The 25,431-nt window shown below is 47.0% G+C and overlaps 1 protein-coding gene across 9 annotated transcripts in view; it reads right to left on the reverse strand.

Annotated features, from left to right (window-relative positions):
* Positions 1–4,565: 4,565 nt before the first annotated feature.
* The window catches only part of LOC142879306 (growth factor receptor-bound protein 10-like), a 65,631-nt gene continuing 44,765 nt past the window's right edge, over positions 4,566–25,431 (reverse strand). For 5 of the 9 annotated variants that reach the window (XM_076012477.1, XM_076012475.1, XM_076012482.1 and 2 more), the window contains 12 exons: positions 16,361–16,517; positions 12,074–12,189; positions 11,639–11,713; positions 8,930–9,067; positions 8,650–8,760; positions 8,432–8,530; positions 8,233–8,310; positions 8,020–8,136; positions 7,680–7,746; positions 7,486–7,576; positions 7,282–7,375; positions 4,566–6,553 (listed from right to left, as the gene is read on the reverse strand). In XM_076012477.1, the coding sequence (XP_075868592.1) occupies positions 6,407–6,553; positions 7,282–7,375; positions 7,486–7,576; positions 7,680–7,746; positions 8,020–8,136; positions 8,233–8,310; positions 8,432–8,530; positions 8,650–8,760; positions 8,930–9,067; positions 11,639–11,713; positions 12,074–12,189; positions 16,361–16,517 (1,290 nt within the window). In that variant the 3' untranslated portion in view covers positions 4,566–6,406. The remainder of the gene's footprint in view (positions 6,554–7,281; positions 7,376–7,485; positions 7,577–7,679; positions 7,747–8,019; positions 8,137–8,232; positions 8,311–8,431; positions 8,531–8,649; positions 8,761–8,929; positions 9,068–11,638; positions 11,714–12,073; positions 12,190–16,360; positions 16,518–25,431) is intronic. The other 4 variants (XM_076012484.1, XM_076012476.1, XM_076012479.1 and 1 more) reach the window with 3 other exon arrangements.

Here is a 25,431-nt window from a genome sequence, read left to right on the forward strand (position 1 = left end):
ACCATGTAGAGATGAGTATCATGGTGTGTTCTGAAGTGAGCAGTGGAAGCTTAAATTTTGATCAGTAGCTACCGTTAACCATCTATTTTCAATAGCCACTTCTTTCTGAACTCAGGGTCAATGGGGTCTGCTGGAGCCTATCCCAGGTGTCATAAGGCAAAGGCTTGGCACACCCTGGACAAGTGGGCAGTTCATTGCAGTACTGTTAAACAGTGTTTTGTTTTGTTTTATTTAAAAAAAAAAAAAAAAAAAATTAGGTTTTGGTAGTGGTTTTGTGAGATGGAAACAATGCACTTTCTTTCTTTCTTTCCTTGTTGAATACATTCACATTCCATGCAAAATGCTTATTTTTTTGAAAACAAGAAAAATGTTTAAGGGGGGGTCCCAGGTATTTTCCCATTAATTCACTGCAAAGTCCACGTGTGCCTAATGTTTACCTGCAGCAGGATATGGTGATCAAGTAGGAACCAAATATTTGTTCACAGTCTTAACATTACTGCCACATCCGCTTTTCTATATTTGGAACCAGTGAAGTCCAAAATAAGAGGCGCCACCACGAAAAAGACAACAACATTTCTCTTGGGGCTGTGATAATGTTTGACAGAAGTCAACAAAAGGAGTTTTCATGAGTTGTGCAATATTCAAATTGAGAGCATAAAAGGCTACACAAGGTTAAAGGAAAATCTTGGCATAATCCCTTTTTTTGAAGAGAAGTTTTGCAATGGGCCCGTAGGCACTACACAAAGTGATTCACAGTGACTCACAATCTCGCAAACACACAGCTGTCCCATCTCACTGAATGATGCAAGTGATGCCCGACACCACACTGACCCTCTCCAGGGAAGATTAATTGGGTCGACACGCTTCATTTTACAGTTCCACCTTTGGAGGGAGAAGTAATAGTGAAGCACCGATTCCAGAAACGGTACCTCAACAACAAACGCCGGTCAGCACCACAACAATGACATTTCCCAAGTCCCATGACAACGAGACAAGGTGTGATGTGACAGTAATCACTACTCAGTTGTTACATCTCTATGAGCTCGCTGCTTGGAAAAAAACAAACAAAGACAATATGCTTGATGATCTGTTAAACCAACATTCAGTGTGTTTTGTAAGCGCAAAACACTCACAATAAAGAGGTGAGTCTAGCAAACCACAAGGCCAGACAGCTGCTGTTGTCATCACTGCTCATCAGAGGCGGTGACTCGACATTGCAACTGGATCGTCTCAAACTGACATGTTGGTTGGGGGGAAAAGGGGAGTATTTGGAAGATTCAATTTATTGCTTATGATGCCAATCGGCTATGGACACATTTGGAAATGTTCCAATACCCCCTTCTCTTTCTCATCCCACCTCATCCCATCCGGACCGGCAGGTAGGAATGAATGATTTTGACATTTGGGCGCATGTATGACGACCCAGGGGATCTGGTCGCTGCCACTTTTATTATATTGATTTATTATCCAAAAGGAATTCTTCACGGCAAAATCATTTGGCTCAGTCAGGGGAAAGGGGGCGTGAAATATCCCATTTTCAGCCCCAGACAAATGGTATAGGTGTGGATGTTACCTGCCTGACGGTTTCGACTCCAGTCTTCCTCAGGAGCGTCATTCGACCTTCTGGCCAATGAGACTTCGTCGAGCCTGCCTCGCGCAGCCTCTGCGGAGCGGGAAGATCCTGGGTGAGCTACAGGGTGTCCAGCCCCCCCCCCCCTCTCTCTCTCTCTCTCTCTCAGTCCAAAGTTTGAGTTTGTTTGGATCTCTGATGTTATTTTTGTTCCAGTCATTGATGTGCTTATTTCTTATGTAGTGATCTGTGACGGCTGATTTGATGGCGAACCGTGAAGCACTACGACTGGGCCTGAGGTGGCGAGTTCAAAGCCTTCGTAAAGAGACTTTGTAGGAATACGTTAACTCATGTAGGCAGGAAAGATGCGCGTTCACTCACTCGTAAAAAGTTGCTATTCCACTTAAAGAATAAACAAAACTACAAACAAATTTAGTGACAAAAAAAACAAACAAAAAAAACGATCCACGTCTCTGTCGTGGTTGTATTGCTCCATCTAGTGGCGCATGTGGGCTTTATCATTTTCAGTGAATTTCAAGATAATGTTTATATATGTATTTTTATCCTTTACTTTTGTACAGTTGATAAACGTTTACATAGCATTTGAAACCAAATTGGCATTTTTGTTTTGCTGAAAAATTGGACTCCAGCTAACACAGGTTATGTTTTTAACATTTTTATGACAAAAGCGTTCCTCAAAAATGACAAACACAGATTTATTTATTTTTTTAAATCAATGTATTAATGTTTTATTCTAATTACAATAAACAGAATATATCAGTCCCTTATTTGTACAAAAATACCTGAAAAGGTTACAATTAAGATTTATAAGCATTCAACTATTTACAGATCAAAGCAAAGCACATTTTGAACACAGGAACATTCTCTTACAAGGAAGAGATAAGTTACTGTTTTTTTCTTTCATTCCCTGAAATACATAATAGTTTAATATTCTTTTATATAGAGATATATTCTATATTTTACTCATTTATACAGCCATGGTATCTTGCATCGTGACATTGTTATGAAAAATCAATGAGTTCTCTTATAATCTTTGCAGAATTGGGGCTACTTTCAATTGCAGAAGTAAAGTTTTTTTTTTCCTGTCATTTTCATTTCCCTAAATTGCTTGAAACTCAGGCATTAAATTTCTAATTGAATAAATGTAATAGTTTTGTCTCTTGAGCTGCATCTGGTGTCCATAGAAAACGGAGGTGTCGGCACTTTTCTAGAATAAAGTACCTGGCTGCCAAAACTTGCACTGCACTCCTGTGTGACTTTTTGCTGAGCTGTCTCCAGTCGATATCATCTCTAAGTAGTACAATTGTAAACGACATCCTTCAAATCTGAGGAACGCCAGTTAGAATAGTGGGTTTTTAATAAAATCATCACCAGATGTTTTTTTTTTTTCCTTTTACCGCATGGACCAAAATGGTTTCTACTAAACTTTGCCTCAGAGACTTTTAGTGTAACTACCAATAGCAGGTTGGCGCTGCAAGTGATGGAGAAGAAGAGATAGTTGGAACACCTCCCACCTTAAAGTAACAAAGTTAAATGATCAGCTTGCAAATTGAAGTCGAAGAGATGTGATGGTCCAGTAGTTTTCAGACAACTCAGCCCTGAGCAACCCAGTTACATTCAATTTCCATGAGGAGTAAAAAAAAAAGGAGCAAACCAGCTAACTCACTCCCCTGAGTTCATGCTCAAGAAAAATTCACTTGCCACCTTTCATGTCCAGTGAGACCCTGTGAGGGACTGGTCACTGCAAGTCTGAAGAGGCTCGTAGAGTGGGTAGGCATAAATCAAGCTCAGATGATTCAAATAAGGAGAAAGCGTCAAAAAAAAAAAGAAAAAGAAAAAAAAATAGCCACAAAGACAGTTCTCATTTAGAAAAGGCCCACATTTATGACAAGACTTTAAACATACCTGCAAGGTTACATTCTGATTTATTCTATGACCGATGAATAATAATGTTTCCAATTATTAGATTGTTAGCTCTAAATGTCTAAGATTATTCCAGGGCGAGGAGTGCTTCAAGTGAATTTTAAAAATGTGTTGTTTTCACAACCCCTCCCCCACATCTCCTGAAAAGAGTGATTATTCAAAGAGACTGGAGGCATCTTAAAATAAGAGTGAAGAGGTTTGATGAATATCCTTTATATCAAGAAATGAAAATAATTAAGAGTTTGGAGAAATTCTGACTTTTTCTCCGGGAAAGTCAAGTCAATATATCGGTTTTCTATTGTCCAGGGTCCTCTTTTGGAATCACAACAAGAAGACTACGCTGCTATGGTTTAAAATAGCTCTTCTTGGCAATCATTGATGAATATGTTTTTGGAATAAACCTCCCCAGAAAAATGAACACAAAATACATTGTTAGAGTCTATGTCAACTGCAATTATAATAATAATAATAATAATTGGAAGTACAAATAAAACCATCATAATTTTATGGTAATGACCAAAAAACAAAAATAAAGTAAAACAGCGCCGAGGAACAAAATCCTAAAAATTTTCAAGTAATCAGTCTCATCCAGATAAATAAATACATTTTGTGGCAACAGTACTTTAAAATTTTTTTTGAGTCATTGCATCGTAGATAAATAAATGGAGACCTTGCACAGAGAGTAAACAGCACATTCTGCACACCAGATGTTTTTGGGACAAATTGCCAGTAAACCGGTGCTGATCACAGGTGAGTCGAAACAGATATCAGACAATCTATCAGGTCTACCACCAAGGCTTGGGTTATGGAAAAACTTGAAAAATGTCAATTTTCAAAAAGCTAGTATGGTTAGAAAGTGTGTGCAAGTAACGCTGTTTGTTTGCTTTGCTTTGATTTTAGTGTTCTGGGTCCATCTGCAATGATTCATTTGGCCAATCGGGATGTAGCGGAAGTGAATCCATCTCTACTCTGACGTAGTTTTCTCTTTGCAGTTTGCAACTTGATCAGAGACTCACAGCAAACCACGCAGGGTTAATGAAAAAAAAAACAGTTTGAATGTAGGCTCTGTTTTATTGATTCAGTAGGCATTATTAAAATAATTTAGTGCTGAAATCGCACACGAGGTGGGCGTATTGGGTGCACTCTTGGTCACATCACGCTCTCTGCATTCGTGCCATGATGATATTCGAGTCAGCTTAAAAACCACATCATGAACCAGAGGCAGGAAATGAAAAGAGGTGAAACTCTTAAAAAAAAAAAAAAAAAGTAATTGTGGAACTCCAGTTTTAAAGTTGCTACCAGTGGCTGAGGGTTCTTTCACCTTATCCAAAGAGGCGGGATGAGGTGGCGGGAGGCCAGCCTCTTTAATATTGACAGTCCGAAGTCAGGCAGCAGGTCTGCATCCATTTACTGTGCATTCACGAGTACTTCCTGATAGTAAAAGGCCGCAGCATGAGGAATGTAATGGCCAACTTGGTGTGAGCACATTAAACTTTTGTTCCTAGCCCCAACTTCCCTCTTCTCCAACTGACATGAGGCTGTTTTGAGAACAACGGTCCAAATGCTTGATCCACCAAGTCTTATATGATTTGCCATCCCCTGAAAAAAAAAAAAAAAAAGCACCTGAAAGAAATGCTAGTGGTTGTCCTTCCCGCTTTCCTGAATGAAAACTGTCTTTGACAAGAGTGACCCTTGCACATAATGCACTCGGCAATGTAGGTACATAACAATACGCACACATCCTTTTGCTTCGTCAACCCCTGAACAACAACACACTTTGACTGATACACGTCCATTTGCACAGACTTTGTACGGGGAACACACAGTGAGTACATGAGCTAGAGTGTGCAATTTAAAATTTAAAATTAAAAAAAAAAAAAAAAAAAGTCCGGCATAAACTTCATGTAGCTTATGTGAATGTTGAGGAGACAATACCGACAGCAAGACATACCTGAAAACGACTGTAACCCTGTGTGGTCAGAAATGAGCGAATACATTTTCTTGTGCAAGTGGACAATGCAGATTTTTTTTTTTTTTTAATTGACTACTGTTAAAAACAAACGACACCAACAAAAACAAAAAAAAAAGACATTTCAAAAAGTTCCAAACTTCGCTTTAGTCACTGTGTCCACTGAAGTTTAAAGAAAACAACTGATTCAAAAGCCCCCAAATGATTAATTAAAAAAAAAAAAAAAATAGCAACACTCTGGCACATCCGAATCTCATCCACTTCTGACATGTTCTTACATGCCTTTGACACTAGAGGGCGATGGAGCCACCTAATGGGACAGCAGAGGAATCCTTCCCAGCACCATGGCCAAACCCAAGCGAGACCTCGCCACCCTGCAATTAAAAATATTGTATTCTCCGAGGACAGATGGTGTGGGAGCGCTGAGTAGTCCGGGTGATTGTCCAAGGGGGAAAAAAAACGAAACAAAGAAACCACAGTCTACATCTGAGCTCGGTGTGAGGCAACCTTAACGTGTATCCAAGCTTATTGTTGACTATTGGCAGAATGATTGTGTGACCAGCATTGATTCAAACGGCAGTGTCTGTCCTCCTCGCTCCTCTTGCCTTGTGCATCCACGAGAAAAGAAAGAAAGAAAGAAAGAAAGAAATCCAACTGGGCCCAAGGCGGATCCAAAACGGTCGTCAGTCTCCAGCGGACTGGGAACAATGCAAAATGACAAACGGGGGAGGGGAGTGTGGGGCGGGGGGGGTGCATTAGTCAAAGTCGCTCGCTCTTCTTTTCCTCCTTTCTTTCCATATGTGAGCGACGTGCGACCCAGAGTCGCCCTCTGTGCTCAGGCAGAGTCAGGTCAAGTGATAGGAGTCGCGGCGGGACGATGGGAGGGGGAGGGGGCTGGGGGAGGTGGGCGCAGTCAGGTGACGTCATAAGGCCACGGCGGTGCACGGGTGTCTCAGTTTACAAGGCAGCACTCCTCTGTTTAGTTGGTAGAACTCCACCAGCTGGATCAGGTCGGTGAATTTGGTGGCGCCGTCGTCAAGGCTGAAGAAGATCTGGCCGTCCTCTTCGCACTGCGGGGGAGGGGAGGTTAGGAGAGGATGGGGAGGAGGGGTGGTTAAAGGGAGCCAGAGGGGGAGGTGGAGGGGGGAGGGGGAGCGGTGCGGCCGGGGAGCCAGCAGCAACAGGGCGGGGAGAGAAGAGGAAATTAGAATCTTTTCCTTCCAAGCGCCGCACAAACCTTTGGCTTTCACATGTCACGGCTCGTCGACGCGCAGTCAAAGACTCACTTCAGGCTGACCGCTGACTGGAAATAAATAATAAAAAAGCAGGGCAGCGGGAGGCGGTTCGAGTTTTAATTTAAGGGGAGGACAAATTGCTGATAGCGCTTGGCCCCGGCAGGCTGATGCAACACAGTTTGCCCGGCAACTCCTCTGAAGTAAAGCAAAAAAAAAAAAAAAAAGAAGCAGGACGAGCTAAGAAGTCGGACTTAAAAGCACTTTTCAGAAAGAAGATTACACCACTCACATGATCATCATAAGTGACGGCCTACGTGACGGGCAAACCCTGGCTAAAAATACTGCGCAAAATGATAAAACTAGACATGGTGCGCTGCCAATTCAGTGTGATTGCAGCAAGAGGAAAACCACTCCAGGACCAGGCCAGCTTTGACATCGTTCAATGACGAGGAGGAGGGGGAATTTGTGCATTTATTCTCAGCCCTTTTTACGCCCGCATGGGAAAAACCCAACGCAAACGCATTTCATAAGCCAACAGTGCAAAGACAACAGGAAGCGCATACCGGTAGTATCTGGAAATGTTTGATTTTCTGGTGATGGCACAGCGTGAGCACGAACGCCTTGGGGTTACTCTGACTGACTCGCACCAGAAACAACCTGCGCAGCGGGAGAGAGTGGGACAAAAAAGAAAAGGAAAAAAAAAATGAGTCACAAGATCACAGCAGGGGTGGCGAACAGAAATATTCATGTCCTTCATCCAACCGTACCCGTCTACTTGTCCCTGCTGGTGGATGATGCGATGGGATTCTTCTCTGGTTATCCGGCCGTGGAACCACAACTGAGCTATGTGGATGACTGCTGGACACGTCACAGAACAATGCAATTACAAAACAGATCAGGGAATTAGAAAAGTAGTCAAATTAAAGTATTCAGCGTCTTTTTGTTTTTCTGGTCCGTGTACCTGAATTTAATGAGGAGTGATGCAAGGGACTGTGCGAACCCAGTATGTTCATTCGTTGACTCCTCTTCTGAGGGAGATGCCGCGCATGCCATGAAACAATAAGGATTAGTTCATGAGCTACACAAACATGTGTTATGCAGCAAGAAAAATGAGTGCAGTGCCTGCGGTAAACACCAGCACATCAATCAACCGCAAATGCCCTTACTGCTTAGTTAATAACAGGAGGATAAACATTCGCAACAAGAATTTCTGCCCATGAAAAGTTTGACTTTCATCTCGACAAGCGTCGGCGGGCGTAGTAATATCAACACGGGGCTGAATAACAAAGCGGCAGTCTCACCCTCCACGCGTGGCCCTCCTCCATGGCGGCGCTCTGGGCTTCCACGGGGTTGTCGATCACCCGGCCTATCCTCCCAGAGAAGTCCATCGCCACTAGGGAGTTCTCAGACACACTCCGCTGCAGGGAGACGAGGAGGGAGAAAAACATGGCAGGTGAAAAAAAAAAGAAAGTGACGGTGATGAAGTCATTGCTGTAGGGATTGTAGGAACTCACCACAGGTGCTGAAAAGTGCGAAAGTAAAGTTTTTCTCTGCTGGGGAATCTTGTAGTTCTGGTACAGTAAAATCCCGTACTGTGGAGGAACAGGACAACAGTGGTCAGACGACATCTTCGCTGAGCACATTGCAAGCCAGGAAAGCAGGAAATGTGTGTGTGTGTGTGTGTGTGAGGGCGATGCACACCCCCCTTGCTACCTTGAAGAGTCGGAAGGCTGTCATCCAGCAGGTCCTGCCCTGCTCGTCCTCTGCACACAGCAGCCTCAGCTCCTTCATCTCCCCTCGACCTTTATTGGGCTATTTGCCACAATCGAAATGGACACGTTAATCATCACTGAACCACAGAGCTCGGTAATGTCACCCTGAGACCTCATTAGGGGAGACGGTTATCCCGGCTTCCGTCGTCTAAGCCTCACCTTGATGCAGAAGCCGTAGTCTGTGGGCGCGCTGTGCTGCTTTTTGCCCGTGGTAACGGTGAAGATGTTGCCGTCTTCGAGATCCGCTAGTAACTGTAGATGCCTGGGCTCCTGGAAGACAAAGGCAAAGGGGGAGAATTGATGGAGGACTCAAAGTTAGTTGGTGTGAGACAAGAGGGTGCCGAGGACGAGAGGCTTAGATGGAGTCAGATGACTGCAATGACTGTGGCCAGGAAAAGCAACGGGCTGATTGAGAGTGAAAAAGTTTGACCCCTGCTACCTTGGACGTTCCTTTCGTCGAGCAGTAGAGGCCGGAGCGCCGCAGGAACATGTAGACTTTCTTCCAGGACTTCCGACCCACCTCCTTCACGTAGAGATACCCCTGGATCTCCGGACAGCTGCTGGTAGCTAGGAAGTTCTAAACAGCAAAAAGAAAAAGGTAAGTTAAGAATGTCGTCAACCTTTCCCAACTGTTCTTTTGCCATGCATCCACCAGAGGGCAACATCGGGTTATGTCTAAAGCCTTGAAGGCCCGATGTGGCTCATCCGATTAATTAATATAACACGGAACAAAAAAAGAATAGTTCCATTAAAACACTTGAGACAATTAACTGTTGCATTCATTCATTATCATAGTAGAAATTTTGCAAACTGGGTAGGTCCACTTGTAAAGGGAGTAGTAATATTTTGGTGTAGCAACAGTGGGAAGAACGCAAGTCTACGGATTTTATCCCACCAACAAAGAAGAAGTGGAGCCTGAGAAAAGAGGAATCAACAGCAAAGTTGCTTTGACAAAATGGAATTCGCCGAGCAGAGAAAAATGATTTGCTGATTTCAGTAGGGCCGCTTGTTCACCACCAGTCTCTTTAATCACTTGATTGCGGTAACTAATGCGTCATAAAACGACAGGTGATAGGGAAAAATATATATATAGCAGATGTCAATCTATTTGCAGTATCTTTTCCTGCCCATAGATGTCACTGAATCACATTCAATAGTCCTTTAAATAGGACTCCTTCACCGCAGGATATGGAGCAACAGACGCCGCCTACTCCGGCATGTCAGATGGGAAGTTATTGCTTTTTGTCCAAGAACAAGGTGTCATCTGGGCCGCTTGAATCAGCGACAGACCACAGAATGTTGGTTTTGGTTTCATGGCCGAGATGGTTGGTAGCCTGGATGCTTACACACCATGGCAGCCGCCACAATAAGGCTCCTCAGGGTTGCCACTCTCCATAAAATGAAAGGGCGTCAAGCAGTGAGGGCAGCTCCTCTTCAGCCCCGCTTGTACATACTTCCATACTTTCACGTAAATAGATAAATAGGAACCAAATGTGGCTAATTTGCGCTTCGGCGTACTAGGTGGAAATGACTGCCATGTTGCACGACGTGCATGCCAAGACAAATATAACCCGTACATTGAATTAACGTACAGTGCATTCCTCCTGGGAACTCCTAATGCCTAAATTGCCCTGCGGGTGTCACAAGTGTTGGTGAGCTTATGGTTTTTATCCGTTTCCCCCAAATATCCCATTGCGAAGTGGCAAGCCGGCTTATTAGAGGCGATCAGGAGTGCCGCCGGGAGGTAAACACTTCCAGAGGAGCCGCGTCCGTATCGAAAGTTCCCCGGCGGTTTTTTGTTTCGCTGCCCTCTCCCGACGTTTGCGTTGACTCGACAGGCAACGTTTCTTTAACGAGCTCTCATCTTTTTGTTGACATAATGCCCCCTCTTGCATAATGCAGACTTGGCAAACGCCTGCACATGCTCAGGTGGGAAAAAACATCTTGTTTTTTTGGGGGGGCGGTGCTGCGATTGCGACCGAGTGCACCCTCCTCCTCCTCCTCCTCCTCCTCCTCCTCCTCCTCCACCTCCTCCTCCCCCCCTTAATCGAGGCTGCCGCGAGGAGAGTAACAGAGCGGGACGCCTTAACGTTGGAGTTAAAAGCCCTCTGTGAGCCAGCCGGCATGAACGCCGTCCATCCATTAGCGGCAAAGCTCTTCAAAAATCCAAAGAATCATTAGAATCCTTCCCCCTCCTGTAACTCTAAACTTTATTTGGTTGAAATCTGCGTGTGTGTGTGTGTGTGTGAGGGGGCCCCCGAGGCGGTGAAAGCAGCGTGACAGCCAGCATGTCGACGTGTCGCCGCGGGAGGCAGAGACGGTGTTCTATTTTTTTCCGAGCGCCTAATTCCGGTCGGTCGCAGGTGTCGAGTCGCCGTGCGCGTGTGCCGAGACAGTCGCGTGTCAACGGCGGTCATTACTGCGAGCATGTGACGAGGCACGCCGTCTCCAGGGGTCAGAGGTCAGGTATGTCGAGCGTGATTTGCAGACACGACTGAGGTAAACTGAGCACTGTGCGTGCCAGGGACGAGTAGGGTGGGCTGAGTGAGTGCTGGGGGGGGGGGGCGCTGTGAAAACCTGTGCGTAGGCACGATGAAATCATACAAAGACGGACTTGGTCATGTCCTGAAATCCCAAAAAAAGATATTTCCAACTCGCTTCAGAAAAGGAAGGACTACCATTGCAACCACACACACACACACACACACACACACACACACACACACACACACACACACACACACACACACACACACACACACACACACACACACACACACACTAACTGTTCTATTTTTTGTATTTACTTTTTTTCCCTTTCCACAATAACAAGCGGGAATGGTTCTGAATGTCTTTATGGTGGCTGACAGATTCTCCAAGGTCGAGCTTGTGACCTGAGAGTGTGAATTCAGGTCGGTTCAGGAACTACCTGTTGAGTAGTTTTATTGCGTCAATATTATCGATGGATAAAGAGGGGCCGAGAGAGCAATGGCAACAAGATGGAATAACGTGGCATGAACAAAGGCAGACATTTGAGCAGCGTCAGAGAATTAACTAAATGAAGTGTGTGTGTGTGTGTGTGTGTGTGTGTGTGTGTGTGTGTGTGTGTGTGTGTGTGTGTGTGTGTGTGTGTGTGTGCGCTACCAACCTGAAGGAGCTGAGATGGTGGAATCGTGCGACTGGTTTCCTGGCACCACGCGACCATGTGCTCTGGGAAAAACGACTGGTGGAAGGAGGAAGCGCAGGGCAGACGGAGGGAAAATATTAGCCATGGCGACGATTAATAGCAGGGCGGCAATTTGTGACTTCAAAAAGAAACGTCACGCAAATCTCATTAGTGCAGTCGGCTGTCAAAGGCGGCCACAAAAAAAAGCAAAGAGAGACAGGGAAAATTGCCTGAGCTGGCTGAACATTCTGTTAACTCCTTGTCAAGCAAAATAAATTTTTAAAAAATCCACAATTGGCCAACAGCCACAGGCAGGTGCACTCTCTTGAACAGCACTGCAGGTGTCGCATATATCAACTGGAAAGACGTCAGGAGTGACACGGTGCGGAGGAATGTCTGGGGGGCTGAGGAAATTACCAGGGGGTTTCTGAAGAATTCATATTTGGCATAGTTCTTCCTGAAGAGGAATCTGCTGTCGCTGTTCATGGAGGCCTGGACCTGCACCACCAGCTCGTGGTCTTCGAGGCAGCGCTCTGAGGGGAAACCAGGAAGAACAACAGAAGGCTTCATTATTCATTCATTCATTCATTCATCGACGTCCTCCTCCATCTTCAAACCTGTTTAACAGGCGACATCAGCGTCGCGCGCCCATGGCATGACGTCTTCCTTTTTTGTTTTGCTTTGTTTCTCCAAAACACAAAAGGTAATACTTGAACAGGTAACGCGAGGCCGTTCGTTCGTGCGGAAATGTGTTATTTGTACAGAGCGTCACTTTCAAGACGCTGATGCCATGTCATGCTATCCCGCCGCGGAACACTGACATTTGGAACTGATTTCATGTTTGGAGACTGCAGTGCCGGCGGTAATAAAGACTCTGGATGACTAACAGATGGCGAGCGGAACGCCGCTGCCAGCATCACAAAAATTGACATTTTAAACCGGGCGCTGATTGCGTCGCTCTTCTCCAGGGCCTCGTTTTGTTTTTTTTTTTTAATGCCGGTCGAGATGAATCACCGGCGATTGCCTCATATGTTCTACAAGTTCAGATATATTAGAACAACTTGTTACATCAACCATGGTTTAAAAATGTACTTCAGCAATACTGGGTCCACACCTCGGGCTTCTGGAAGGTTGGCAGTTTTTATTAGAGCGGCTCTGAAAAAGGATCAGTGCTCATTCTAACACACTGCGCCCGTTGTCAGTGCTGAGGCCTTTCTTCTTCTCTTTTCCTGGCATAAAGAGGCTGTGAATCCACTAATAGTCCCCCCCCCCCCACCCCCGCATGCATGCGGTCAGAGGCCCCGGTGATTAATATCCTGTGATGCTCTTGGTAATGACTCAGTCAATTCCAGAAGCTTTACATGTCTCTGCGATAAAGACACTTTACTCCCAGGGCCCGCGGGAAGCAGGGGGGGTGGGGGGGTGGGGTGGGGAGAGATTTAATTAAAGCATTTGGAAAAGCAGCGTATTTCAAGGAGAAAATCTGATCCGGTGTGGTGTGAGCCGCAGAGAGGGAGATATCTCGCACCGTTATCTCTCCACTACCCCTCCCCCACTCCGTCCCACTGCCTCCCTTTCATCGCCGTCACGATTCCTGGCTGTGTTGATGAGTCACCGGCGTCCGTGACAGTGACTCACCGCAGCTACGCTACCTTCCTGCCCCAGAGTCGTTAACCTCGCCGGCCGGCCGGGGGGGAAAGGGGGGGGGGGGTACGAACTGAGGTTGTGCTCGGAAGGATCCGTTGTTTAGTCAGTCAGCCGAGAGCGCGGGGGGAGCGGGCTGTGTTACTACGACGCTAACTAGACACACTATTGTATGGGTCTCTCATCTGTCCCTCCCCTCTCCCCTCTCCCCTCCCACAGCGCCACAGCGATCCCAATACATGTGCAGTGCAGACATACAGTCACACGCGCGCACAAGCACGCAAATGCTCACAAATCACACGTCCCCGCAACCAGCAAAATGTTTCATGTCAGTTTGAATGTCGGTGGTACATTTTTTAGAATACTTTGCAAATGTAACTGGTTACAATTACCCTAGTTACCCTATTGAAAATGTAGTGTAACTATTTCAAAGTAATGTAACTAGTTACATTTGATTGCTTTTCTAAATTTTGAGTACACGTTCTCAAGTGTTTAGACCTGACAGTGTAAACAACGGTAACGGAAAAGAACGGCCAAAACAAGGTCAAAGCTCAGCACCTCTGAAAATTATTAAACATAAAGCCCAGCCTTTCTTGTAAAAATTGGACAGATGTAATTAAAACTGCGATCATGACTACTTCAACAACTGTAAATTGATTACACACTTTTTCCAGTAATGTGACTGATTATAACCATCTTCACTTTGAAATTAAGTTACGTAACATTTTATGTAACTCGTTACTCCCCAACACTGCGTATAATACTCAAAAGACAATGGTAAATATAAAATATGAGATTTTACATTCTATGCAGTACGCCGAAACACAATTATTCACTAAATCTCAAATCAAATCCACAAGGCCTCCTCGCCTTCTTTACTGCACGATATGGACAAAAACACCAAGAGGCAAAACAGAAATCATCAGCTGCCCCGTATGAAAAAAAAAGAGGGAACATTTCCACAGCAAAAACGTCTCTGCGCTCTTTTCACTGATGTCAGAGGTAAATTACGTCCCCTGGCCTCGTGCGCTGTAAATCCACGCACGTGGCCGCGCCTCCCTCAGCAGGGCAATAAAACTGCAGCGGGCTCCCACATCTGTTAAAACGTGCGGACACGAGCACGGGCTCAAGTCGTCCTCCATAAGTGCTTTATAATGGCGCTCCCCTCAAGGGGAGGTCTTCCAGCGTTCACTTGGCTGCGGCTTCCCAACCTCGCCGCTCGCGCTGCCAAGTCGAACACGGGAATCAGCCGAAAGCAACTTCCATCGTCACGAGGAGGCAACAAGTTGAAAAAAAAAAAAAAAAGAGTAATTCCCAACCGAGCCCCAGAAGAGAGCGGATTTTAAAAAAAAGAAAAAGAAAAAGAAAAAAGAAAAAGAAAAAAGATCGTCGTCCACCCGTTGGGCTCGTTCTCGTGTCTTTGTGGCTGCGTTTGCCGCTCGCGATCACACCACTGCCGTTTCCTCCATCCACTTTGATACTTAATCCACGTTTAGGCCCTAATCTAATAAGCACCTTATGCATAACGTGCTAACCCTGTAACTGGGAATGGCCATCTATGTTACAGCACTTTAATCAGCTCGCCCAAATTTATTCTAAGGTTTTACATTCACACCCTTCGTCAGGTCTCTGAACTTATTATATTATTATTAATGCAGCGGTTCATTTTCCTGGAAGTCGGCAACAATGGTGTCACGTTTGCTCTCTTTAGAAAACGGTCATGAAATATGGTCTGAAAAATGATTAGGGGCTATATATCCTCGGCAATAATCTCCGTCACCTCTCAACACGGTAACCTTAGACTCTCTCTGACATGCGGAGGTTATGATACTGGAGCAGGCTTGAGAAAGTCACGTGAACTCGCTTTGGTTTCTTGCCTACACCAACTGTCGCCCGTCTAAGTTTTAGATGGAGTATTTTCATTGGTGAAGAAATTATTGTTGAGCTAAAACGTTTTTTTTTTTGCGCTCCAAAGCATCCTGATCCCAAGCAGTGTTAGCAGCCGGCCAACGATTGGAATCAAAATACCAGTATAACTGCACAATTTTCTCGGAATCACTCACTTCAAATTAAATTGTTTAAAAATGAAAAAATAAAGAGGGGGGGGGTAACATGAAGTCCCGGGGGAGGCAGCCTTTATTATTTGCTGCACTTGCCCAATTAATTTCCAGGAAGTGAACAGTCATGCTGTTTCTGCAGTATCAATGAGCTCCAATAAGTACCCCTGGGACAGGCTGTTTGCAAGTCAGTTTCCTCGCATCTAATTGCAAACCTCAAGCCTGCATGACTTTTTTTTTTTTTTCCTTCCAAATTCGCCTTCAACCTAACCCTGGAGCAGCAATCTAAAAATAACACTCGGCACTGAGGCTGCCTATCGGCCAACGGGGTCAGACCGGAATCCGTCTCAACACCTGCAATTATTGCATCAGATTTAATGATGACAACTCTCGGGATGATGCATCAGCTCGCACCCCGACCTGTCACTCGTGAGCAACCGCTTCCACACTCTCAAGCAAAACACACACACACACACGACTCGGGCTTCTCGCCAGCGCTTGTTTGTCTCAACTTGCAAGTTTGCGTCCTCTCTCCTGGCCTCGAAAAAGGAAAATGAATTAAAAAAAGTCCTGTGATTGCCGTTTCCGCTTTTCTCCTTTCTTCTCCAACAAGGAACGTAAAAGAAGAGCCGTCTGGTTCAAGGAGCCTTCAAGGAGTCTGTTTAAGGGTGCGATTAGATCTACGGACATTGTGGCCCAGTGCGTGCTGCATTATATGATGCATAGTATGCGCATGCACTCATGCTTGAATGCACGGCTGCGTGAGAATATGCGCCTGGGCTGTTGGTGCCGGTGCGCACGAGTACGGAGGCATGAATATGTGCGTGCGTTGGTGTGTGTGTGTATTTGCATATGTCAGGGATTGCTGTGCATATCTCCAGCCCCATTAGTTTGGACGTGGGCATATGGAAACGGCTGACTGTGTGTGTGCGTGCGTACGTGTGTGTGTGTGTGTGTGCGTGTGCGTGTGTTGCTCTCAGGCCTGCAGGGCTCCGTCCCTTACCTAGTCCTAGCAGTGGGTGGTGCTCAACAAGTGCCCAACTGTTGTCGTCCACACAATGGCTCTTGTAGACCAGTAGCTGGCACAGGTCTCGGGCCGTCATGTCCGCCGGGATCTCCACTACTTTACCCATGCCGTCTTCACTGAAGATCTTCACAATCTGCGGAGACAGAGGAGGGTAAAACAAAAAAAAATAGAAAAATTGGAAAGACGCCAGCGGGAGCTGCAGACAGCGTGTGCACAGGCGAGAGAACACTCGGAAAACGAGAACGGCGCCCTCTCATTTATGCAACACTCAAACGCAAAACATTGTTGAGCGCTGAGCCCTAATAGCCGGGTGAAGCCGCCAATGCCCCCGAAACACGAGCACGGTGTTTATCGTATAGCAAAGCCTCGTAGCGGGCGACGCTCGGGCCTGTGTAATTACAGCAGACAATAGACGAGACGCTTCGACGGCGACGTAGCAATTGCGGCGTAGGGAGATCGCGTGAATCGCAAAGGTGAGCGGCTCGCATGGCAGCCTGTCGGGTGTCGTACGGAGGCAAACGCGCACACGGCGGCGTGTAACAAGCGTCTGCAAAGAGCTCGCGCTGCACCGAGTGGTGGTGGTGGGGGGGGCTTGAGGTAAAGTGAGCGTGGCCCTGTTTAATTACAGTTTACCAAGGAAGAGAAGATGCAAAGCCGGATGGGAGCCTCGAGCGCACGCTTGTTCCAATTTCTGAAAGTATCGAAGGCAGAATTTGTCTGTTAAAAACGCGACAAATAAATCATCATCAGGCTCCGAGGAGCCAAACTCCACTTGGATGAGTGTCACAAACGTCCGTCTCACAAGCTCATGTTCTTGCACCTTCCCGTTCCAGCACTTTGACATCATCTCACAACCTCCGTGTCCACAGGTCAGCTGGACAGACCGAAGGAGCCGCGCAGACACTTGATACACGGGGGACATCTAACACATCTAATGGCCCACAAAGAAGAAAATAAATAAATAAATAAATAAATAAATACATAAATAAGAGCAGCCTAGTGGAACCTGCAGAGGAATCCAGCCCCGCGAGCCTCCGCAGGAATCCAGCCTCTGCTGCCGGAGCAAAACCTGCATTTCATGTACGCGCACATCCCACGCCGCGTGACGCCACAGAGGAAATTCTGTTCTCGTCCCATGCAAAAAAAAAAAAAAAATGAAAAAAGCTGGCACGAACCAGGGCCCCCGAGGCGCTCGGTCCATCCGAAATGACAGACGAGGAGAGAGAAAGAAAAATAAAACCCCTCATTTTTTACTTGTCGGTCCTTATCTCCAGACTGGCATGTTTTACGTCCCGTCACAGGTACAGAGATGCCGACCTCGGAGGCGAGGGACTGAGGGGGCAGGGGGGTTTGGGTTGGGGGTGAGGAGGTCCAGGGGGGTCTTGTTATAAACAAAAAAAAGAGGCCGAGTCCCAAAAGGACGTTTTAGCAGCGACGGAAAAGAGAGGGAGAGAGAGAGCGAGAGAGAGAGAGAGCGGTCTTACCTCCACGGCCCGCAATAGGCAGCAGTCCGGGGAACACGAAGGCATTTTCAGAGTTAGCCTGGCTCCCCCGTACACACACATACACACACTTTCTCTCTCACACACACACACACACACACACACGGTTCCTCAGATGGAAAAAAAAAAACCCTCCTGTGCTCTGTCGCCCTCGCCTGCCTCCTCCGGGGAGGGGGTAGGGGGGTTGAAGAAAAAGAAAGAAAAAAAACGTCCAAAAATGTTCAACGCCAACACTTGACAGTTGGAGTTGCGCTACCTGTCACGCAGCCCGGAGACCGGTCCCTCGGTCTATCGAGGCCGGCGGATCCTCTCCTTCAAGGAGAGAAAAAAAGAGAGAGCGAGAGAGAAAAAAAGAGGCCGTGTGACCTCCTGAAGCTGATACATGGACGAGTCGCAGCGCCGAGGCAGACGGGCTGTTATCAGATGGCAGCAGGTAGAGCACAGTGCTTCCAGGGCTGCTGGAGTCTGACAACTATCTTTCTTTCTCTCCCTCCTCCTCCCTCGCTCGCTCGCTCTCACCCTCCCTCCTTCTCTCTCTCTCTCTCTCTCTCTCTCTCTCGCACGCACTCTCTCTCTCTCTCTCTCTCTCTCTCCCCCTCACAAAGGGTTACAGCCTCAGCCGGGGCTCCGAGGCACACTGAATCAAACCACACGCTCACCGACCAATCATAAGGCTGCAGCAGGCTGATGTAATCATTCCCACACAGACACAGACTCACACACACACACATTCAGACGCACGCGCGCACAGGGAGGCGCACGCACGCACACACATTTCTCAGAGCCATACATAGTCCAGCAGACACACAGACGCACAGTCATGCAAGCTGCCTGCTTCAGTTTCTTTTCAGGGCGAGAGGAGCGAGAGGCTTCATTTGAGAAGGGTGTGGGGCAGCGCTGAGGAAGAGGAGGAGCAGCAGCAGGAGGAGGAGGAGGAAGAGGGGGAAGGAAAGAGTGAAAAAGTTTGCCGTCACTTTTGCTGCAAAGGGGGGAAAAAAATGAAACGCACTCAAAAAAAAAAAAAATCTTCTGAACTCTTCAAGAAGGACAAGGTTCAGGGTCACGTGTGTGTGTGTGTGTGTGTGTGCGCCTCTTTAATTTCCTTCAACTTTGCCTCTTTTCGCCTTCCTTCCTTCCTCCTTCACTTCGTTCCTCCCTTGCTCCTCCCCACGGCTCAACTTTGAACTCCCCCGGCCAGATCTGCCGGCGCTGTAAAGCAGCGGCGGCGGCGGCTGCACGAAGAAACGAAACAAACCTGGAGCAGCGCTTGAGCACTCCGACCCCCCTCCACCCCCGCCCTCGTCTCCGCTGACTGGTTTTGTGCCAACATTCTTTCTCTCCGAAGAGAGAGAGCGAGAGAGAGAGCGAGAGGAGAAAATACTTAGACACGACTATCACCAGCCATCTCTCCTTATACCTGATATTTAATACGGCATCAGGCAGACAAAAAGCCTCGACACACCCCGTCTGAGGGAGGCGAGAGCGGCTTCACACCGTCCTTCCAGCAGGGCTTCCTCTTTCTTCACTTTATTTCCGCCTTCCTTGAAGGGAAACCGTGCACGCCCGTGCACGTGCGCGCGAGCGGATTTGCACGCGAGTGGGTGTAATCCAGGAATAAGCGCATTTTCACAAAAGAGAGAAGGAGGAAGCGGCCAGTGAATGGAGCTACTGGAAGTCCAGATACAACTTCATCTTACTGTAACTTTGGAGTCGCTGCTTGGAAGCGTCGGGAGTCGGTGCGTGGGGTGTGGGGTGTGGGGGGTGGCGGGGGGCAAGTGTGTTTTACCGAGAGCACACGCACGCACACACGCAGCCTTAGGGAGAGGGCGTGTGTGTGTGTCTGTCCGTTTGTTGGTTTGGGTCTGGGGGTTGGTGGTGGTGGAGAAACAAGAGACAAGCAGACGTGAGAAGCCGGGGGGGGGGGGGGGGGGCACGAAGTGGAAAGTGGAGGAGAAGCGAGGGCGAGCGTCCGCCGACACACTGCAAAGCAGAATGTCTGGCGTGAATGCTTCCCATTGTTAACTACATATCTAGTCCACACAGCTGTCTCCTCCATCCACCCACCCGCACCACCCCTCCCCCTCCCCCCAGCGCGGTCACACGGAGCCAGACACACAGACACACACCCTCGCCTACGTCACGCCGAGCCCAGCCAGAGGGGGGAAGCCCCGGGTCGGCCGAGCACGTCCCACACGCCTGGAGCAGGAACAGGTTGGGTTTTGTTTTGTTTTGTTTTTTTTGACTGGCTGAGCTGTAATTATTCAGGTGAGTTCATCCTAGCGTGAAGACCGGGCTGTTTCTTGTAATTACCAGCAAGGTTTTTTTTTGACAGTTAGTAAGTTGGTTTTGTTTGTTTTTTCTCTTTCGTGTTGTGTAACCCGGTCTGGATTTTCGTACATGCGCACCGACTGTAAATAAATATATAGAGTCGACCTGGATTGGAGAATCACCGAGTCCAAAGAGGAGTTGCGAGCGCCAAATGTCTTCAAGATGTGCAATCAAGCACAGTTAAAGAAATCAACCACGGGATGGTGGTTTACGGCGCTACCAGGTTTTATTGGGAGTAGAAAATAAAACTGGCTTGTGCAACAGCTGCAGTTTACCAACTAGGATTCAATCATGGCAACTTATCTTTTTAAATATCTGTATTTTCGCTGGCGCACAGATAGCATCAGCCTTGTTCAAACTGGCAGACAGTTTGTACGCACTGGAGCCGCTTCCAACTAGGTCATGGACTCAAATGGTTGAAGGTCCAACGGCTTTTAACACCATTTAAATGGATCCATCAGCATAATATGAAAATAGATCTGTGCGTTTGCTTTTAAAAAACAAGAAAGAAAACAATAAGCCATTAATAAACAATTAGATCTATCCAAGCAACACTGCTGGTACTGATGATGCCCAGAATCATATCAGAACACTGTCTGAACCATTAGAGCAGAATCTTGGTCATTAAAGTAACACTACAACATTTCTTTAATGCCTGAAGTGACGGCTTCAGAATATATGTAAGAATTAGATGACATAACAGTGAGGATGGAACCCCATCGTTGGCTGCCTTTGTAAAGGACTATGTAACTAGACTGGACCGGTACCTTTGCAATTCTCCAAGATTCAAGTCGTTGAATTGTGAACACGATTTTTGAAACTATTATTTACTGGTGAGAAATAAAATACTCGGTGGTTGTATTAGCAGCGCTTGCAAGAGGAAAAGCCAGACAGGGATCATTGGTCTTGTGACTGCAGCTGCCACCTCCTCTAGGAAAAGCCAGGTGAGCAAACAAGGGTGGGATCAGGGGGCGTTGACCTTTGGTCGCAGGAAGTGCTCCTGAAGAACGACGGGTAACCAGGATGCAAAGAAAGTGAGTCAATGGAGAAAAGTGAACACGTCTGATTGGAGTGTAATGGGAAGCGCACCGTTTGACGTGTTGCGCATTTTTCTCAGGTGTGTTCCTCTTTCAGAGGCTGGCCGTAAATCAATTTTCAGCTTCTGGATTGGTCTTATGTAACACGAAACAACAAAACAAAAGAGGAAAATAGCAAGGGACAAATAATTGCAGCAGGTAAATATACAGTAAGTAAACGTGATGCATGTTGCAAATACGCCTGGGGACATGAAGTTGTCACCAAAGGCAATTAAAGGCGATGTCGCAGATAAGATTGGTATGTGGAAGGGTTGAGTCAGTTCTCACTGACTGACGTTGACGTTCAAAAAGAAATCCTGTGTCTTACTGGACCGCGTTTTCAAGTCGACGGGGACCTCGGCGGTCAGATGACACTGATCAGACCGAGAGTCGAGCGTGGCAGACATCAAAACTCGGCCCGAGCTAACCCCGCGCCGCCGCCGTGCGGGATCGTTTAAGAGTTTGAGCAGGCACGGAGGAAAATAAATCTTATCGTCAGGAGTCACGAAACACTTGACTGCCTCGTGGCGGGGGAAGAGTGGAGAAGTGTGGTGGTGGGGGGGAGGGAGGGAGAGAAACGATGGAGACTGCAGCGCTAAGCGATGCCTTGGACGACGTCCTCATTAAGGCCTCTCAACCTCACTGATGACTCGGGTCTAATAACCGGCCGGGTGAAGTAATCCTCCGGGAGAGACCAGGCGCTTCGGCACACACACACACACACACACACACACACACACACACACACACACACACACACACACACACACACACACACACACACACACACACACACACACACACACACACACACACACACACACACACACACACACACACAGATGTGCTCGCTTACACTCACGAATCCTGGGATACTCGTGTGCACATGTTGTGTAAATAGCCCAGGTGTGTATTCAGGCATGAGTTTCTCCCTGCACGCAAACACACACCCGCGCATGCACGGACGCACACACAAACACGGCTCGACTGAAACTAGACAGGCATGAAACAGACAAAAGGGGAAACCAAACTGACTGCGCCGAGCGAGAGCGTGTGTCTGTGCAAACTCAAGTGTGTACACAACCCTGTGAGCTCACACGCGGCCGACTTTTTGCCTTTTTTGGGGGGGGCGGGGGCGGGGGGGGGGGACCGCCGGCCTGCCAATAGGTTCATTAGTATGGCGCACAATATTAAGTCACGCCTCGTCCGAAAGGAGCAGCGTTGGACGGCGGCCGGGTGGAGTCCACCGGACGCGTTAGAAGCTCTGACATGCAGCGCTGTGTGACAAATATACCAGAGAGCGGAAAGTCCCAGAATGCATCATGGAAATGGGCAGGGTGTAGATATTTTTAGCAAGAATAACAGAAACCAAGAGCAATTTTCAGGATGATGTCTGGTCACCTAATGAATTCACATGTAAATTTAACTCTCTCCTAAGGCGTTTCTTTCCTCAATGGCCGCCAAGTGCTTACTCATGCGCTGAATGAATGATAATTAGCTAGAAATAAAATGAAATAAAAGAGGGTCTCATTTGTCATTATAACCTCACAGGTTTCCATGCAATGGGCGATGCAACTTCCTTATATTGCAGGAATTATTAATAAATATTATTAAAAAAAACAAAAAAAAAAAACAGGAAAAATAACTGAGCTCAGCCTTCAGGCTGTGTGCAATTATGACACACCCCAACCTTAACCACAACCCTGACACACATTTTAACGACCTCAACGTGCAATGATTAAGTTTGCTGGTATGTAAAATTGGTTCCAAGATGTGAATAATGGCAGTTGGAATGGTGGATCACAGCACTTGTGAGACATTTATTGAACGATTAACTCCATGTATAAAGCTGTATTAGTTAAGCATGGACAAAAATTAAATTAAATATTGGTGCACGTGTTCAACGTGCTCAACAAACACTTGTCTTTTTTCTGTCAATGACCTGCATAGAAACAGTCAAACTTCCTCTTCATGAGCTTATCTTACTGCTTTTCAGAGTGTGCACACAGCTCTTAAAATCCTTTAACCAAGGTGACTAAATATCCTGTTGAAATTCTAATGAAATTCAACATGTGCATAATAGGGGACCTTTGGGGAAGCAATTGTGCGGCATTTCCTTAATAACCAACATTGCTCTCATTTTATAAGAGGAAATGCTATTGTGCGTCAATGAAATCAAACGCATCTTTTCTTTGGATTGGCAAACGCACACAGAGTTGGAATGAAGCAGGTCAACATCTCCTGCCAACACAAACCCCTTTCGCTGGCAACGTGTGTCCATAACTGCTCTGTCACTGCCGCACAAAACCCCCATACATACTGCCAAGCGAGAACTGTGGCCATTGATCGGCTGATTTGGCTCACACGACCCGGCCCCCGGCTTCATATTCCCATTTAGAAATTTCCTCCATAAAGCCCCTTTTGACTGCAATGTGGGCCGGTGTGTGTGGTCCGTGCCACCCCTCTCGAACTGTCGCCCCCGGAAGATGAGATGGAGAGACACGCACACACACACACACACAAAAGAAAGTTGAATGGGACTCGGACAATTGGCCGTACCCCCGCTTAGCGCCTGCAGTCAGCGGCCGCGGGAGGCGCCGGCCGGGGGGGAGGGGGAAGAGAAACTCTGCTGACTCATGGGGAAAAGACTGGGGGAAACTGTCCCTCGTCATCCAATTACCCACGTCAAATTAAGACCCAAGACATGGAGGCCTATCTGGGCTCAGTAAAGCAGGAGAAGGCAGAAAAGGGATTAGGTGGGTGGAGGGGTTGGCGGCTGGTGGTGGGCACAGAGGCACGGAAGACAAAAAGGGAAGATAGAGAGTGATGTATATGGGGAGGGATGTATAAGAGGAAGATGGAGGAGGAGCACATTCCCAGTGTGCTGCTCACAATACTGATTCATGTATAGCGGAAGGCTGCCATCCCTGCCAGCGTGCAGCCGAGCATCACGGCGTGGATGTGCCAGAAAGGCCCCGCAGAGTCTGGCAGCCTTGGGGCTCGCGCCAAGGTGGACGGTTTCACAGGTCAAACTGGGAGAGGCACAAAATTCCCTTTGCAATGAGGGAAAAAAAATTGTCAGGATGGGTTTCTCCTGGAAAATACACGGTGCGTAAGCAGCCGTGTTCGGGTCGGACATACGAGCCTGTTTCGTCAGGCGTCGGGTGACGTGAGCTCAAATGCCCGGTGCAGCAGGAGAGATCATTCTCACACAGGCAAAACGAAAAGACGAACAAACGCTCCCAAACTAACAAACATTTTTTTTTTTATACATTTATATACAGCCAAACAAACACCGTTTGGATGTCTATGATGATATATGCTGTTTTAGATGACAAAAACGGAACTTTCAAAAGTGAAGATTCCCCAAAACACTGGCCTCTCTGTGTCCATGTGGGCATGTGAAGCAGGGATTTCGCTCTACGTGGTGATTTCACAGCTTCATTCATGCGTATCCATTGTTGCCCTGTTATTACCACCACAACTCACAGCAGCTCTACCTCATCAGTTGCCCGCATGGGTATTAGCTTTTATTCCTCGCTCCGCAAAAAGCCGGTTGTTTGTACCGCCTTTTTCAAATAACTTTTGCCACAGCATCAAGGAAAAAACATGGTTGGAATGCTTGTTTTTGTGTTTTTGTTTATTGTTTTTGGTTATCACCATCACCAAGTGTTGCTCCTGGCGCTTGTGTCATGCGGGTGGAGATATTTTGGCAAAAGCACCTCGGTGGACAAAAACAAAAAACAAAAACAAAAGAAAAATACAGGTATGCACGTGTTGTAAGTAGGTAGGTTGGTGAACAACACGTGGCTAAACAGCTCTGTTCACTCAGTCTTAGCGAGTGGTTAGGCCTCGCTGGATGAAACATTTTTTGGAAACCTGCCCTGGCGAACATTTTGTCCTAATCCGAACTGTCCCGTAATTTTCTCTGAATAAAAATCAAACCGCTGAATGTTCACTTTAAATTAGATTTGCACATGCACAGAGGCGCAGCAACACACTCGCCAAAGGCCATGTGGACAGGGTCATGATGACGGAGGAACGCTCTCTTCCCCATTTAGTGAGGCTACCTGCTGGGAAATACTCCGCATGGAGCCAAATATTTTACCAACAGGAGTAAAAGTGGGAGCGGATGCCTAAT

The sequence above is a fragment of the Nelusetta ayraudi genome, unplaced genomic scaffold (genome assembly GCF_046127955.1).
Source record: "Nelusetta ayraudi isolate G7.1 ecotype Tasmania unplaced genomic scaffold, CSIRO-AGI_Nayr_v1 ptg000136l, whole genome shotgun sequence".
Taxonomy (NCBI): Eukaryota; Metazoa; Chordata; class Actinopteri; order Tetraodontiformes; family Monacanthidae; genus Nelusetta; species Nelusetta ayraudi.